The following is an 18278-nucleotide window of genomic DNA, read 5'->3' on the forward strand; positions in this document are numbered from 1 at the left end:
GTTTGAATGGTGTCTGTGAGTATAACAGAACTCAAATGGCAGGTCAAAACCTGAGAGATTCCTTTACAGGAAGTGGCCTGTCTGACCATTTCTTGAACTTCTTTTCCATCTCTATCATTTACTAAGGATCTCTGCTCTAACGTGACACTTCCCACGTCGTCCATAGGCGCTCAGAGCCCGGGAAAAAACAGAATGTCGTCATTCCAGCTCCAGGCTGAAACACATTATCGCCTTTCTCAAGTGGCCGATCAAGGGACACTGGGCTTAGGCGCGTGACCCGACCGCCCCCGCCTTTGGGATTTTTTCCTCTGTTTGCCGAAAAGGAGATTCCCTGTCGGAATATTATCGCTTTTCTACGAGAAAAATGGCGTAAAAATTGATTTTAAACAGCGGTTGACATGCTTCGAAGTACGGTAATGGAATATTTAGAATTTTATTGTCACGAATTGCACCATGCGCGCGACACTTCTTTACTATTTCGGATAGTGTCTGGAACGCACGAACAAAACGCCGCTATTCGGATATAACGATGGATTATTTTGGACCAAATCAACATTTGTTATTGAAGTAGCAGTCCTGGGTGTGCATTCTGACGAAGACAACAAAAGGTAATCAAACTTTTATAATAGTAAATATGATTATGGTGAGTGCTAAACTTGCCGGGTGTCTAAATAGCGAGCCCGTGATGCCTGGGCTATGTACTTAGAATATTGCAAAATGTGCTTTCACCAAAAGCTATTTTAAAATCGGACATATCGAGTGCATAGAGGAGGTCTGTATCTATAATTCTTAAAATAATTGTTATGCTTTTTGTGAACGTTTATCGTGAGTAATTTAGTAAAATGTTAGCGAATTCCCCGGAAGTTTGCGGGGGTATGCTAGTTCTGAACGTCACATGCTAATGTAAAAAGCTGGTTTTTGATATAAATATGAACTTGATTGAACAAAACATGCATGTATTGTATAACATAATGTCCTAGGGTTGTCATCTGATGAAGATCATCAAAGGTGAGTGCTGCATTTAGCTGTCTTCTGGGTTTTGGTGACATTATATGCTGGCTTGAAAAATGGGTGTCTGATTATTTCTGGCTTGGTACTCTGCTGACATAATCTAATGTTTTGCTTTCGTTGTAAAGCCTTTTTGAAATCGGACAGTGTGGTTAGATTAACGAGAGTCTTGTCTTTAAATAGCTGTAAAATAGTCATATGTTTGAGAAATTGAAGTAATAGGATTTTTTATGTTTTGAAAATCGCGCCACAGGCTGCAAGTGGCTGTTACGTAGGTGGGACGAATTCGTCCCGCCTAGCCTAGAGAGGTTAATCAGTGGGTGATGAGGATTTCAGATAAAAAGTGGGAGGGATAAACAACTTGCCCATCTGATAGTGGTAGATGGTCAGTCTGCCCTATTGCATCATACATGCAGGCGCAGCATATGTTTTACTATTGTTACAGGCTTTGGTTTTTCATTTATGTTTTGAGGTTGGACTTTGGCATCACCTTGTTAGTCATTATGTGGTTGCGTCTTTGAAGCCTATTCCTGCTTTTGACAAACCTTTCAGCAGGGTTCTGGTGGATTGTGTTGGTCTTTTGCCCAAAGCCAAGACGGGTAACCAGTTTCTCTTAACCATTATGTGTAACCAGTTTCACAATAAATGTTCGATAAAGTTCCTCTTTATATAAAAAAACCTCCATTTGGATGGCACATTTTGTTCAGTAATCAACTGGCTCCAGGGCTGGCACAACAGGCAGCCGAAAAGTAAAAAAAGTACAGGTAAAGTTTGTAGAAACATGTCAAACGATGTTTAGAATCAATCCTCAGGTTGTTTTTGTCATAAATAAGCAATAATATTTCAACCGGACAATAGCGTTGTCAATAGAAAAGGAAAAATAACACACGGCGCTCTCGGCCACGTGCAACAAACAACTCTGACAGTCCATTCACTCTCAGTGCTCTTACTCACTCATTTTTCACAATGCAAGCCTGAAACAAGTTCTAAAGTCTGTTGACATCTAGTGGAAGCCATAGGAAGTGCAATCTGACCCCACAGCCATCGGATACTGTGTAGACATTCAATTGAAAACTACGAACTTCAGAAATCCCACTTCCTGGATGGATTTTTCTCAGGTTTTCGCCTGCCATATGAGTTATGTTATACTCGCAGACATTATTTTAAGTTTTCTATCCAAATCTACCAATTAATATGCATATCCTATCTTCTGGACCTGAGTAACAGGCAGTTTACTCTGGGCACGCTTTTCATCCGGATGTCAAAATACTGCCCCCTACCCTAGAGAGGTTAAGTCCCTGGTGACATTATTTTCAACGATTGGACTCCCGCAGGCAGTGCAGTCGGACCAAGGTTTGAATTTTATGTCAAAGGTCTTCCAGCAAGTGCTACAACAGTTGGGTGTAACCCATTGCCCCTTTAGTGCCTGCCACCCAGAGTCTCAAGGTGCTCTTGAGAGATTTCATCAGCCTTTGAAGTCTAACTGTTTGCAGCGTAGGAAGTTGTTCAGGGATCTCTCAGTTTTAGTCCGAATTAACTTGTGTTTGGACATCATGTCAGAATTTCAGCATGCTTATAGACAAGGACATTCATCATTTACAGCACTTCCACAAGTGAGTGATGATTGTCTGAGAGAAATTGATGATAAAAAGATTGTGGGAGCTGTTTTGTTGACTTCAGTGTGGCTTTTGACATTATCGAGTAGTCTGCTGATGGAAAAACGTATGTGTTAACCTGTTAGGGCTAGGGGGCAGCATTGACACGGCTGGATAAAAAACATACCCGATTTAATCTGGTTACCACTCCTACTCAGTAACTAGAATATGCATATACTTATTACATATGGATAGAAAACACCCTAAATTTTCTAAAACTGTTTGAATGGTGTCTGTGAGTATAACAGAACTCAAATGGCAGGTCAAAACCTGAGAGATTCCTTTACAGGAAGTGGCCTGTCTGACCATTTCTGGAACTTCTTTGCCATCTCTATCATTTACTAAGGATCTCTGCTCTAACGTGACACTTCCCACGTCGTCCATAGGCTCTCAGAGCCCGGGAAAAAAGAGAATGTCGTCATTCCAGCCCCAGGCTGAAACACATTATCGCCTTTCTCAAGTGGCCCATCAAGAGACACTAGCTTATGCGCGTGACCCCGACCGCCCCCGCCTTTGGGATTTTTTTCCTCTGTTTGCCGAAAAGGAGATTCCCTGTCGGAATATTATCGCTTTTCTACGAGAAAAATGACGTAAAAATTGATTTTAAACAGCGGTTGACATGCTTCGACGTACGGCAATGGAATACTTTGAATTTTATTGTCAGGAATTGCGCCAAGCGCGCGACACTTCTTTACTATTTCGGATAGTGTCTGGAACGCACGAACAAAACGCCGCTATTCGGATATAACGATGGATTATTTTGGACCAAACCAACATTTGTTATTGAAGTAGACGTCCTGGGTGTGCATTCTGACGAAGACAACAAAAGGTAATGACATTTTTATAATAGTAAATATGATTATGGTGAGTGCTAAACTTGCCGGGTGTCTAAATAGCGAGCCCGTGATGCCTGGGCTATGTACTTAGCTTTTTGGTGAAAGCACATTTTGCAATATTCTATTTTAAAATCGGACATATCGAGTGCATAGAGGAGGTCTGTATCTATAATTCTTAAAATAATTGTTATGCTTTTTGTGAACGTTTATCGTGAGTAATTTAGTAAAATGTTAGCGAATTCCCCGTAAGTTTGCGGGGGGTATGCTAGTTCTGAACGTCACATGCTAATGTAAAAAGCTGGTTTTTGATATAAATATGAACTTGATTGAACAAAACATGCATGTATTGTATAACATAATGTCCTAGGGTTGTCATCTGATGAAGATCATCAAAGGTGAGTGCTGCATTTAGCTGTCTTCTGGGTTTTGGTGACATTATATGCTGGCTTGAAAAATGGGTGTCTGATTATTTCTGGCTTGGTACTCTGCTGACATAATCTAATGTTTTGCTTTCGTTGTAAAGCCTTTTTGAAATCGGACAGTGTGGTTAGATTAACGAGAGTCTTATCTTTAAATGGCTGTAAAATAGTCATATGTTTGAGAAATTGAAGTAATAGGATTTTGAAGATTTTGAAAATCGCGCCACAGGCTGGCAGTGGCTGTTACGTAGGTGGGACGAATTCGTCCCGCCGGTCCCATAGAGGTTAAGGCTTTACACCCCTTGCTATATTGTGGTTAAAGAGCTACTTGTCTAACAGAGTACAGAGGGTGTTGTTTAATGGAAGCCTCTTCAACATAATCCAGGTAGAATCAGGAATTCCCCAGGGCAGCTGTCTAGGCCCCTTACTTTTTTCTATCTTTACCAATGACATGCCACTGGCTTTGAGTAAAGCCAATGTCGTGACTTTACTTTCATTAATCCAATGGCTGTTATTTATCGAATCAGCAAACTATTTTAAATTAGTCATGTAATAATTAACTCATTTGGAATTTGGGGCACCACGAGAGCGGTTGTTTAAAGAGTTACCATCTCCTAAATTAAACTCTAAAGGTCTTTACTTATCACATCCATAAAAAAGTAAATGTATTAATCATGATTCTGAACAGTCGTAACCTCCTGCATCTGCAAAATCCCTAGCCTTACTTATGATTCAGTACTACACAAATTGGTTTAATTACACTGCTCAAAAAAATTAAGGGAACACTAAAATAACACATCCTAGATCTGAATGAAATAATCTTATTAAATACTTTTTTCTTTACATAGTTGAATGTGCTGACAACAAAATCACACAAAAATAATCAATGGAAATCCAATTTATCAACCCATGGAGGTCTGGATTTGGAGTCACACTCAAAATTAAAGTGGAAAACCACACTACAGGCTAATCCAACTTTGATGTAATGTCCTTAGAACAAGTCAAAATGAGGCTCAGTAGTGTGTGTGGCCTCCACGTGCCTGTATGACCCCCCCTACAACGCCTGGGCATGCTCCTGATGAGGTGGCGGATGGTCTCCTGAGGGATCTCCTCCCAGACCTGGACTAAAGCATCCGCCAACTCCTGGACAGTCTGTGGTGCAACGTGGCGTTGGTGGATGGAGCGAGACATGATGTCCCAGATGTGCTCAATTGGATTCAGGTCTGGGGAACGGGCGGGCCAGTCCATAGCATCAATGCCTTCCTCTTGCAGGAACTGCTGACACACTCCAGCCACATGAGGTCTAGCATTGTCTTGCATTAGGAGGAACCCAGGGCCAACCGCACCAGCATATGGTCTCACAAGGGGTCTGAGGATCTCATCTCGGTACCTAATGGCAGTCAGGCTACCTCTGGCAAGCACATGGAGGGCTGTGCGGCCCCCCAAAGAAATGCCACCCCACACCATGACTGACCCACCGCCAAACCGGTCATGCTGGAGGATGTTGCAGGCAGCAGAATGTTCTCCACGGCATCTCCAGACTCTGTCACGTCTGTCACGTGCTCAGTGTGAACCTGCTTTCATCTGTGAAGAGCACAGGGCGCCAGTGGCGAATTTGCCAATCTTGGTGTTCTCTGGCAAATGCCAAACGTCCTGCACGGTGTTGGGCTGTAAGCACAACCCCCACCTATGGACGTCGGGCCCTCATACCACCCTCATGGAGTCTGTTTCTGACCGTTTGAGCAGACACATGCACATTTGTGGCCTGCTGGAGGTCATTTTGCAGGGCTCTGGCAGTGCTTCTCCTGCTCCTCCTTGCACAAAGGCGGAGGTAGCGGTCCTGCTGCTGGGTTGTTGCCCTCCTACGGCCTCCTCCACGTCTCCTGATGTACTGGCCTGTCTCCTGGTAGCGCCTCCATGCTCTGGACACTATGCTGACAGACACAGCAAACCTTCTTGCCACAGCTCGCATTGATGTGCCATCCTGGATGAGCTGCACTACCTGAGCCACTTGTGTGGGTTGTAGACTCCGTCTCATGCTACCACTAGAGTGAAAGCACCGCCAGCATTCAAAAGTGACCAAAACATCAGCCAGGAAGCATAGGAACTGAGAAGTGGTCTGTGGTCCCCACCTGCAGAACCACTCCTTTATTGGGGGTGTCTTGCTAATTGCCTATAATTTCCACCTGTTGTCTGTTCCATTTGCACAACAGCATGTGACATTTATTGTCAATCAGTGTTGCTTCCTAAGTGGACAGTTTGATTTCACAGAAGTGAGATTGACTTGGAGTTACATTGTGTTGTTTAGGTGTTCCCTTTATTTTTTTTTAGCAGTATATTTCAAAAACTAAAACATATCATTCACTAAACCTCATAAATCTTGTAATAAATAATGTGGCAGTTGAGCGAGTTGAGGAGTAACCCTGGATTGTAAACTGTCAGTGTAGACATTGTTAATGTTGTAAATGACTATTGTAGCTGGAAACAGCAGATGTTTTTATGTAATATCTACATAGGCTTACAGAGGCCCATTATCAGCAACCATCACTCCTGAGTTCCAATGGCACGTTGTTAACCTCTCTAGGGTAGGTGGCACCAAATCGTCCCACCTACGTAACAGCCAGTGGAATCCTGTGGCGCGTTATTCAAATACCTTAGAAATGCTATTACTTCAATTTCTCAAACATATGACTATTTTACACCATTTTAAAGACAAGACTCTCGTTAATCTAACCACACTGTCCGATTTCAAAAAGGCTTTACAACGAAAGCAAAACATTAGATTATGTCAGCAGAGTACCCAGCCAGAAATAATCAGACACCCATTTTTCAAGCTAGCATTTAATGTCACATAAACCCAAACCACAGCTAAATGTAGCACTAACCTTTGATCTTCATCAGATGACAACCCTAGGACATTATGTTATACAATACATGCATGTTTTGTTCAATCAAGTTCATATTTATATCAAAAACCAGCTTTTTACATTAGCATGTGACTAGCATGTGACTAGCATTCCCACCGAACACTGCCGGTGAATTTACTAAATTACTCACGATAAACGTTCACAAAAAGCACAACAATTATTTTAAGAATTATAGATACAGAACTCCTCTATGCACTCTATGTCTGATTTTAAAATAGCTTTTCGGTGAAAGCACATTTTGCAATATTCTCAGTAGATAGCCCGGCATCACAGTGCTAGCTATTTAGACACCCAGCAAGTTTAGCACTCACCAAAGTCATATTTACTATAAGAAAAATGTTATTACCTTTGCTGTCTTCGTCAGAATTCACTCCCAGGACTTCTACTTCAATAACAAATGTTGGTTTGGTCCCAAATAATCCATCGTTTTATCCAAATAGCGGTGTTTTTTTCGTGCGTTCAAGACACTATCCGAAAGGGTAAATAAGGGTGACGAGCATGGCGCAATTCGTGACAAAAAAATTCTAAATATTCCATTACCGTACTTCGAAGCATGTCAACCGCTGTTTAACCTCTTGGGGCTATGTGGGACACTAGCGTGCCACCCGTGGTGCACCCTATCAACAGCAGGTGCATTTCAAGAGCGGCAAATTTGAAACCAAATAAATGTCAAAATTCAAATTTTTCAAACATACAACTATCTTACACCCTTTGAAAGATAAACATCTCCTTAATCTAACCACGTTGTCCGATTTCAAAAAGGTTTTACGGCGAAAGCATAAAGTTAGATTGTTAGGAGAGTACATTGACAATAGCTGTGTGTAATGTTTTGTCAATTCAAAGACAGGCGTCACCAAAACCATAAAACCAGCTAAAATGATGCACTAACCTTTAACGATCTCCATCAGATGACACTCCTAGGACATTGTTAGACAATAAATGCATGTTTAGTTCTATCAAGTTCATATTTATATCCAAAAACAGCGGTTTACTATGGCGTTGATGTTCAGGAAATCGTTTCCCTCCAATAACTGGCAGTCAAGTCAGCACCACAAATTAAATAATTAAAATTAGAAAACATTGGTAAAATATTATATTGTCATTTAAAGAATTATAGATTTACATCTCTTGAACGCAATCAACTTGCCAGATTTAAAAATAACCTTACTGGGAAATCACACTTTGCAATAATCTGAGCACTGCGCCCAGAAAAATACGCTTTGCTATACAGACAAACGGCCATGTTGGAGAGATCGAAAATACTATGTAAATAATCCATTACCTTTGATTCTCTTCATCAGTTGTCACTTCCAGGAATCCCAGGTCCATAACGAATGTAGTTTTGTTCAAAAAAGCTCATCATTTATGTCCAAAAAGCTCCGTGTTGTTAGCACATGATCTAAGCCAGCCGGACTTCTCGTCATGAACGAGGGGAAAAAATATATTTACGTTCGTTCAAACATGTCAAACGTTGTATAGCATAAATCATTAGTGCCTTTTTTAACCAGAACATGAATAATATTCAAGGTGGACGAATGCATTCTCTTTTATAACGTATTGGAACGAGGGTACCCAACATGAACTCGCGCGCCAGAGTCTAATCGGCCATCACCGTTCCATGGCTCTTGTTCGGTCAGATCTCACAGTAAAAGACTCAAAACACTTTGTAAAGGCTGGTGACATCTAGTGGAAGCAATAGGAAGTGCCAAAACATTAATCAACCCCTGTGTGTTTCAATGGCATAGGCTTAAAGGTCATTCAACACATCAGGTATCCATTTCCTGTCAGAAAATGTCTCAGGGTTTTGCCTGCCAAATGAGTTCTGTTATACTCACAGACACCATTCAAACAGTTTTAGAAACTTTAGGGTGTTTTCTATCCAAAGCCAATAATGATATGCATATTCTAGTTACTGGGCAGGAGTAGTAACCAGATTAAATCGGGTACGTTTTTTATCCGGCCGTGTCAATATTGACACGGCTGGATAAAAAACATACCCGACATGCTTCGAAGCAAGCATCCCACCTAGCCCATAGAGGTTAACTAATCCAAGTTTATAATTTTAAAAGGCTAATTGATCATTAGAAAACCCTTTGGCAATTATGTTAGCACAGCTAACTGTAGTTTTGACTAAAGAAGCAATAAAACTGGCCTTTAGACTAGTTGAGTATCTGGAGCATTATCATTATCATTAGTCTCAAAATGACCAGAAACATAGTACTTTCTTCTGAAACTCATCAGTCTATTCTTGTTCTGAGAAATGAAGGCTATTCCATGTGAGAAATTGCCAAGAATCTGAAGATCTCGTACAATGCTGTGTACTACTCCCTTCACAGAACAGCGCAAACTGGCTCTAACCAGAATAGAAAGAGGAGTGGGAGGCCCCGGTGCACAACTGAGCAAGAGGACAAGTACATTAGTGTCTAGTTTGAGAAACAGGGGCCTCGCAAGTCCTCAACTGGCAGCTTCATTATAAATAGTACCCGCAAAACACCAGTCTCAACGTCAACAGTGAAGAGGTGACTCCGGGATGCTGGCCTTTCAGACCGCTTTTTTCCACATTTTGTTACGTTACAGCTTTATTCTGAAACGTATTACATTTTTTTCCCTGAATCTACGCACAATACACCATAATGAAAAAGCAAACATGATTTTTACGATTTTTTGCAAATGTATTAAAAATAAAAACAAATGCCTTATGTAAATAAGTATTTAGACCCTTTGCTATGAGACTCAAACTACTTGTTTGAGGTCTAGCTGTGGTAAATTCAATTGATTGCACATGATTTGGAAAAGGCACACACCTGTCTATATAAGGTCCCACAGTTGACAGTGCATGTCAGAGCAAAAACCAAGCCATGAGGTCGAAGAAATTGTTCGTAGAGCTCCGAGACAGGATTGGGTCAAGGCACAGATCTGCGGAAGGGCGCCAAAACATTCCTACAGCATTGAAGGTCCCCAAGAACACAGAGGCCTCCGTCATTCTTAAATGGAAGTTTGGTACCACCAAGACTCTTCCTAGAGCTGCCGCCCGGCCAAACGGGGGAGAAGGGCCTCGGTCAGGGAGGTAACCAAGAACCTCATAGTCACTCTGACAAAGCTCCAGAGTTCCTCTGTGGAGATGGGAGAACCTTTCAGAAGGACAACTATCTCTGCAGCACTCCACCAAATCAGGCTTTTATGGTAGAGTGGCCAGACTGAAGCCACTCCTCAGTAAAAGGCACATGACTGCCTTTTGTCTGATCTTCCCTGTTTTAGTTTTGCTCCACCATTTTGGTTTGCTTCCTGTCTTAAGTTTGGTGTGGGTTTTTATTTTTAATCTGCCTCTTCTTGGGCAAATTTAGTGGGTGCTCATGATGGGTGTCGTTTTAGGTTCCAGTTGTTGTTGCTAGTCAACTTTCAGTTGGCACCCCCGTGAGTGTCTTACAGAACCCCTCCTAATACTCCACCTGTTTTTATTGTTGTCAGTGCCTCTTTGTACCTCCTAGCCTTTGTCCACGTGGGGACCTGGAGAATCTTCCTTGTTTTCGTTTCCTTTTGGGGATTTCCAATACCCATGAGGATAGTATACAGGCTCAGAGAAGTCAGCTCAGACAGATTCCGCTCAGCTCCTGAGCTCCATCAGTATCAGATATTAATTTGGAATGGAATGTGTTTGCATCCAATCAAACCGAATCGCATCAATTTGTTCCGCTAATCAAATCGCACCGAATGGTTTCAAACTAAAAATATCGTTCCTGTATTGTATCAGAGCCCATGTACAGTATCTAGATGTGTATCGAATTGTGCTTGTATGGCGAGATGCACATCCTTAGAGAATAGCCTTCATATGATGGATACATGTTGGTTCAGTTCAGTAGTGTGTTTTCTCGTAGGTCTCTTTTCTTCATTAGGTTTGGAGTGCATTATAGAATCTCCCAGGGATGGTCTGAGCACAGAGACTGATGGTTTAGCTTGCTTCCACTCTGAAAAGCCTATTCCCTTGAAATAAACTAGCTTCAGGTTATGAACAAAACAGGAGAAAAGCATCTAGAGCTCTTCTTTGGTTTCATTCCACACTAGAAGCTTTTCTTAAACACTTTCAGGGAAGTCAGATTTGTGGTAATCCAGATATAATCATTGACTAGTACCTGTCTTGAAATGTGATCAGTTGGCCTACCATAAATTCTATGTCCTAAACCGTAGGGGTTTCCATAGTTAGGATTGTTTCCCCTGCACAGTTGAGTTCAGTCTTGGATGGATGGATAGTCGGGTTATGAGGGTCTAGTAGTCCTAACCTAGCGTACCTTGTGTTCATCTTGGTCCTCTGTAGCTAAGTTAGAGCATGACGCTTGGAACAACAGGATAGTGAGTTTGTTTCCCGGGACCACCTGTACGTAAAATGTATGCAAGTATGACTAAGTTGCTTTTGATTATACAACAATTCATTATTTATTATATCCCTCCTCAGGTAAAGTGTATGCAGTAGGGGGCCATGATGGTAGTGAACACCTGGGCAACATGGAGATGTTTGATCATCTCACCAACAAGTGGATGATGAAAGCTTCCATGAACACTAAAAGGTATGTAATGTCTGGCAAATTAAGTCTCTAATATGAGTTAGAGATTTTGTTATAGAAATGTACTTTTACAGTCAAAAGATACCTAATTATACTCACACTCGTACTGCTCATACTGAATTATTTTCATTGCTGTGTGAAGGAGAGGCATAGATCTGGCAGCTCTAGGAGGTCCTATCTATGCCATCGGTGGTCTAGATGACAACTCCTGTTTCAACGATGTAGAGAGATACGACATCGAGAGCGACCACTGGAGTGCTGTGGCACCCATGAACACACCCAGAGGTGGAGTGGGCTCTGTGGCCTTAGGGGTGAGAACAAGACACTCTAGACACCTGGCTAGACTGATCATATACTAAACTCAGGAAGAAAAAAAAAAAGAAACGTCCCTTTTTCAGGACCCTGTCTTTCAAAGATAATTCATAAAAATCCAAATAACTTCACAGATCTTCTTTGTAAAGAGTTTAAACACTGTTTTTCATGCTTGTTCAATGAACCATAAACAATTAATGAACATGCACCTGTGGAATGGTCGTGAAGACACTAACAGCTTACAGACGGTAAGCAATTAAGGTCACAGTTATGAAAACTTAGGACACTAAAGAGGCCTTTCTACTGACTGAAAAACACCAAAAGAAAGAGGCCCAGGGTCCCTGCTCATCTGCGTGTTCGTGCCTTAGGCATGCTGCAAGGAGGCATGAGGACTGCAGATGTGGCCAGGGCAATAAATTGCAATGTCTGTACTGTGAGATGCCTAAGACGGCACTACAGGACGGACAGCTGATCGTCCTCGCAGTGGCAGACCACGTGTAACAACAATTGCACCGGATCGGTACATCTGAACATCACACCTGCGGGACAGGTACAGGATGGCAACAACAACTGCCCGAGTTACACCAGGAACGCACAATCCCTCCATCAGTGCTCAGACTGTCCGCAATAGGCTGAGAGAGGCTGGACTGACTGCTTGTAGGCCTGTTGTAAGGCAAGTCATCACCAGACATAAGCGGCAACAACACCGCCTATGGGCACAAACCCACCGTTGCTGGCCCAGACAGGACTGGCAAAAAGTGCTCTTCACTGGCGAGTCGTGGATTTGTCTCACCAGGAGTGATGGTCGGATTTGCATTTATCGTCGAAGGAATGAGCGTTACACCGAGGCCTGTACTCTGGAGCGGAATCGATTTGGAGGTGGAGGGTCCTTCATGGTCTGGGGCGGTGTGTCACAGCATCATCGGACTGAGCTTGTTGTCATTGCAGGCAATCTCAACGCTGTGCGTTACAGGGAAGACATCCTCCTCCCTCATGTGGTACCCTTTCTGCAGGCTCTTCCTGACATGACCCTCCAGCATGACAACGCCATCCGCCATACTGCTCGTTCTGTGTGTGATTTCCTGCAAGACAGGAATGTCAGTGTTCTGCCCTGGCCAGCGAAGAGCCCGGATCTCAATCCCATTGTGCACGTCTGGGACCTGTTTGATCGGAGGGTGAGGGCTAGGGCCATTCCCCCCCAGAAATATCCGGGAACTTGCAGGTGCCTTGGTGGAAGAGTATGGTAACATCTCACAGCAAGAACTGTCAAATTTGCTGCAGTCCATGAGTAGGAGATGCACTGCAGTACTTAATGCTGCTGGTGGCCACACCAGATACTGACTGTTACTTTTGATTTTGACCCCCCCCCCTTTGTTCAGGGACACATTATTTAATTTCTGTTAGTCACATGTCTGTGGAACTTGTTCAGTTTGTCTCATTTGTTGAATGTTGTTATGTTCATACAAATATTTACACATGTTAAGTTTGCTGAAAATAAACGCAGTTGACAGTGAGAGGACGTTTCTTTTTTTGCTGGGTATATTATGGATCAAGTGTTCATTAGGGCACACCATAGCAACATTTTTTCAAAACATTGTGCAGCAGAAAACAAGTGTCTTTCATTCAGATGGTTCTTCCCTGTTTTGTGCCTAGTTGACACGACCCAGGTGTTACATCGCATTTATTCGTACACTCATCACACATGACATCCTCAGATGCTTTTATAACCATTTTATATCGAGTAAAGAGATTTTATCCCCTGAGCTGTTTGTTTGATTTGAAGTCTGATGTGTTCGTGTGCATAATACCAGGCCATAATAACAGTTAACCTCTATGGGCTAGGTGGGACGCTAGCGTGCCACCCGTGGTGCACTCCATCAACAGCAGGTGCATTTCAAGAGCGGCAAATTTGAATCCAAATAAATGTCAAAATTCAAATTTTTCAAACATACAACTATTTTACACCCTTTGAAAGATAAACATCTCCTTAATCTAACCACGTTTTACGATTTCAAAAAGGTTTTACGGCGAAAGCATAAATTTAGAGTATGTTAGGACAGTACATTTACAAGAGTTGTGTGTAATGTTTTGTCAAGTCAAAGACAGGGTCACCAAAACCATAAAACCAGCTAAAATGATGCACTAACCTTTTACAATCTCCATCAGATGACACTCCTAGGACATTATGTTAGACAATGCATGCATTTTTAGTTCTATCAAGTTCATATTTATATCCAAAAACAGCGTTTTACTATGGCATTGATGTTGAGGAAATCGTTTCCCTCCAATAACCGGCAGTCAAGTCAGCGTCACAAATTAAATAATTAAAATTAGAAAACATTGGTAAAATATTATATTGTCATTTAAAGAATTATAGATTTACATCTCTTGAACGCAATCAACTTGCCAGATTTAAAAATAACCTTACTGGGAAATCACACTTTGCAATAATCTGAGCACTGCGCCCAGAAAAATACGCGTTGCGATACAGACTAGACGTCATGTTGGGGAGATCTAAAATCGAAAATACTATGTAAATAATCCATTACCTTTGATTCTCTTCATCAGATGTCACTTCCAGGTATCACAGGTCCATAACGAATGTAGTTTTGTTCAAAAAAGCTCATCATTTATGTCCAAAAATCTCCGTCTCGTTAGCACATGATCTAAGCCAGCCGGACTTCTCGTCATGAACGAGGGGAAAAAAATATATTTACGTTCGTTCAAACATGTCAAAGCGTTGTATAGCATAAATCATTAGGGCCTTTTTTAACCAGAACATGAATAATATTCAAGGTGGACGAATGCATACTCTTTTATAACGTATTGGAACGAGGGTACCCAACATGAACTCGCGCGCCAGGTGTCTAATGGGACATCATCGTTCCATGGCTCTTGTTCGGTCAGATCTCCCTCCAGAAGACTCAAAACACTTTGTAAAGGCTGGTGACATCTAGTGGAAGCAATAGGAAGTGCCAAAATATTCCTCAGCCCCTGTGTTTTTCAATGGGATAGGTTTAAAGGTAATACAACACATCAGGTATCCACTTCCTGTCAGAAAATGTCTCAGGGTTTTGCCTGCCAAATGAGTTCTGTTATACTCACAGACACCATTCAAACAGTTTTAGAAAATTTAGGGTGTTTTCTATCCATATATAATAAGTATATGCATATTCTAGTTACTGGGTAGGATTAGTAACCAGATTAAATCGGGTACATTTTTTTTATCCAGACGTGCAAATGCTGCCCCCTAGCCCTAACAGGTTAAACCTATCAGTCCAGAGACCCCAGCAAAAATCTGCTTTTAATTTATCTGACTTTCATTTATCTGCATGTCCAGCCCTTATACTGTATTTAGCCTCACAATGAAGAGTTTTAGCATTTTCTTTTCAGGACAACCAGGGCTCAAGTGGAACACAAAACAAATTGACATAAACGGTTGCATGCATGAGTTTGATTGACCAATGTCAATAAACAAATAAGGTCCCCCCTGATAGATGAAGGTACAGAAATTGTTTGCTCAGTGGGAAATTAATCTACAACTAGTCAGTGACAAGTTTGTGGAGTTTGACAGCAACTATGTGATCTTATTACAGTATTTTAGACTCTATGTCCTTGGATTTCCTATGGTCTTTTATGTAGAAGAACCCATTAACGTCTAACGACTCTTGTGTAGCTTGTGAGCATCATTAGTTAAATGTGCATGTTTGTGCATCTTTTCATACATAGCTTTTAACCTCTTAGGGCTAGGGGGCAGTATTTACACCGCCGGATAAAAAACGTACCCGATTTAATCTGGTTACTACTCCTACCCAGTAACTAGAATATGCATATACTTATTAGATATGGATAGGAAACACCCTAAAGTTTCTAAAACTGTTTGAATGGTGTCTGTGAGTATAACAGAACTCATATGGCAGGCAAAAACCTGAGAGATTCCTTTACAGGAAGTGGCCTGTCTGACCATTTATTGGCTTTCTTTGACATCTCTTTCCAAAACAAAGGATCTCTGCGGTAACGTGACACTTCCCACGGCTCCCATAGGCTCTCAGAGCCCGGGAAAAAGCTGAATGTCGTCATTCCAGCCCCAGGCTGAAACGCATTATCGCTTTTGTCAAGTGGCCGATCAAGGGACAGTGGGCTTAGGCGCGTGCACTGGTCGCCCCCGTCCTACTTTTTTTTCCCTCTATTTACCGAAACGCAGATTCCCGGTCGGAATATTATCGCTTTTTTACGAGATAAATTGCATAAACATTTATTTTAAACAGCGGTTGACATGCTTCGAAGTACGGTAATGGAATATTTAGACATTTTTTGTCACGAATTGCGCCATGCGCGTAACCCTGATTTACAATTTCGGATAGTGTCTAGAACGTACGAACAAAACGCCGCTATTTGGATATAACGATGGATTATTTGGGACCAAACCAACATTTGTTATTGAAGTAGAAGTCCTGGGAGTTCATTCTGACGAAGAACACCAAAGGTAATAACATTTTTGTTATAGTAAATCTGATTTTGGTGAAGGCTAAACTTGCTGGGTGTCTAAATAGCTAGCCCGTGATGGCTGGGCTATGTACTTAGAATATTGCAAAATGTGCTTTCACCAAAAAGCTATTTTAAAATCGGACATATCGAGTGCATAGAGGAGTTCTGTATCTATAATTCTTAAAATAATTGTTATGCTTTTTGTGAACGTTTATCGTGAGTAATTTAGTAAATTGTTAGCAAATTCCCCGGAAGTTTGCGGGTGGTATGCTAGTTCTGAACGTCACATGCTAATGTAAAAAGCTGTTTTTTTATATAAATATGAACTTGATTGAACAAAACATGCATGTATTGTATAACATAATGTCCTAGGGTTGTCATCTGATGAAGATCATCAAAGGTTAGTGCTGCATTTAGCTGTCTTCTGGGTTTTTGTGACATATGCTAGCTTGAAATATGGGTGTCTGATTATTTCTGGCTGGGTACTCTGCTGACATAATCTAATGTTTTGCTTTCGTTGTAAAGCCTTTTTGAAAGGGGACAGTGTGGTTAGATTAACGAGAGTCTTGTCTTTAAATAGCTGTAAAATAGTAATATGTTTGAGAAATTGAAGTAATAGCATTTCTAAGGTATTTGAAAATCGCGCCACAGGATTCAACTGGCTGTTACGTAGGTGGGACGATTTGGTGCCACCTGCCCTAGAGAGGTTAATGTGTAGCTCAAACCATCCCGACTCTATAGGCATTTTTGTAAAAAGACCTGGCCCCAGGTCCTTGTCTCACAAACGCCACTCTAGCTCAGCCCCAGTTAATCACACATACTAATGAATGCAGAAGAAATAGATGAATCCAATGGTACAACCCAGAAGTCTGTAGTTCAAACACACAATGTTTAAAAGGGGTTAGAAGTCCAAATCACACTGGTGTCGCGGTGTAACTCAATGGATTAATCCTCTCCTCCCCTGTCAGTTAGGCCTATATTTTAACACTCTCCTGTCCTGTCAGAGTCACGTGTATGCTGTGGGGGTTAACGATGGTGTGGCCTCTCTATCTAGTGTGGAGAGGTTTGACCCATATCTCAACAAGTGGACGGAGGTCAGGGAGATGGGCCAGAGACGGGCAGGGAACGGAGTCGGCGAGCTCAACGGGTGCCTCTATGTAGTGGGTAAGAACACAGCTCAGCACCACTGCATTTACATTTTAGTCATCGTGGGGGGGGGGTTGGGGCTATGGATCTGTCTCTGTATGTACTTAAGTCAAGCGATATCTGGCATCAGCTGGCCCGATTTTTACGAAACTTGAGTGAATGATGCGTCATGCCATAGAGAGCTGGCATTTACAAAATTACACTGATTTGCCCAAGGGGGGACGCTAGAGTAATCAACTGGAATTCCATACTTAGAACAAGCATTTCTCCTGTCCTGTTGAATAATTGTCACTAATTGGCTCATCTGCCTGAGAGGGCGCTGCATAATTTGTGGGGGACGACATGTTTACTGTTTAGCAAATGGTCTTATCCAGAGTGACTTACAATCCGTGCATTCAATCAAAGTAGGTAAAACAACCACATATCGATTCACCACATCATTGGAAACAAAACTTTCTTCTCATACTTCACATCATTCCCTCCCACTCACACACCACTACACACAATAGTTGTTGGCTTGTAAACATGAAACAGGAGGGAGAAAAGTTATTGTTTTGTCAAGTTGGTTGCTAATTAAAATCGATCCATAAGGATGGGGTAATTGTATTGTGTTGCTGAATTTGAAGAGTCATCTAAGGCTGTTTCAGAGCTTTGGCCTGACTTTTAGCTCACCCTAGTTTGCATGAGTCAGCATTGGTGTGTTTGGAGGAGGAAAAGCTACTGATAACCTCAGTCTATGCATTGACCTCAGTGGATGGAGTAGCTCTTTATTGAAAGTCTGCAGCTTCACTGACTGCATAATGCTATTCAAGACTTAAATAAGATATCACACTGTGGATTGATATGCGACTTAGACTCTGTTATTCAAAGCAATTTACAGTGAGTGCATAGATTTGTAGTATGTTTGTGATCCCTGTGGGAATTCAAC

General features: G+C 41.8%; 1 protein-coding gene across 1 annotated transcript in view; it reads left to right on the forward strand.

Annotated features, from left to right (window-relative positions):
* LOC106560722 (kelch-like protein 8) overlaps positions 1-18278 on the forward strand; it is a 30482-nt gene that overhangs the window by 10963 nt on the left and 1241 nt on the right. The window contains exons 2-4 of the mRNA XM_045699135.1: positions 11296-11407; positions 11547-11715; positions 17209-17368. Coding sequence (XP_045555091.1) covers positions 11296-11407; positions 11547-11715; positions 17209-17368 — 441 coding nt within the window. The remainder of the gene's footprint in view (positions 1-11295; positions 11408-11546; positions 11716-17208; positions 17369-18278) is intronic.

The sequence above is a fragment of the Salmo salar genome, chromosome ssa01 (genome assembly GCF_905237065.1).
Source record: "Salmo salar chromosome ssa01, Ssal_v3.1, whole genome shotgun sequence".
In the NCBI taxonomy this organism is placed as follows: domain Eukaryota; kingdom Metazoa; phylum Chordata; class Actinopteri; order Salmoniformes; family Salmonidae; genus Salmo; species Salmo salar.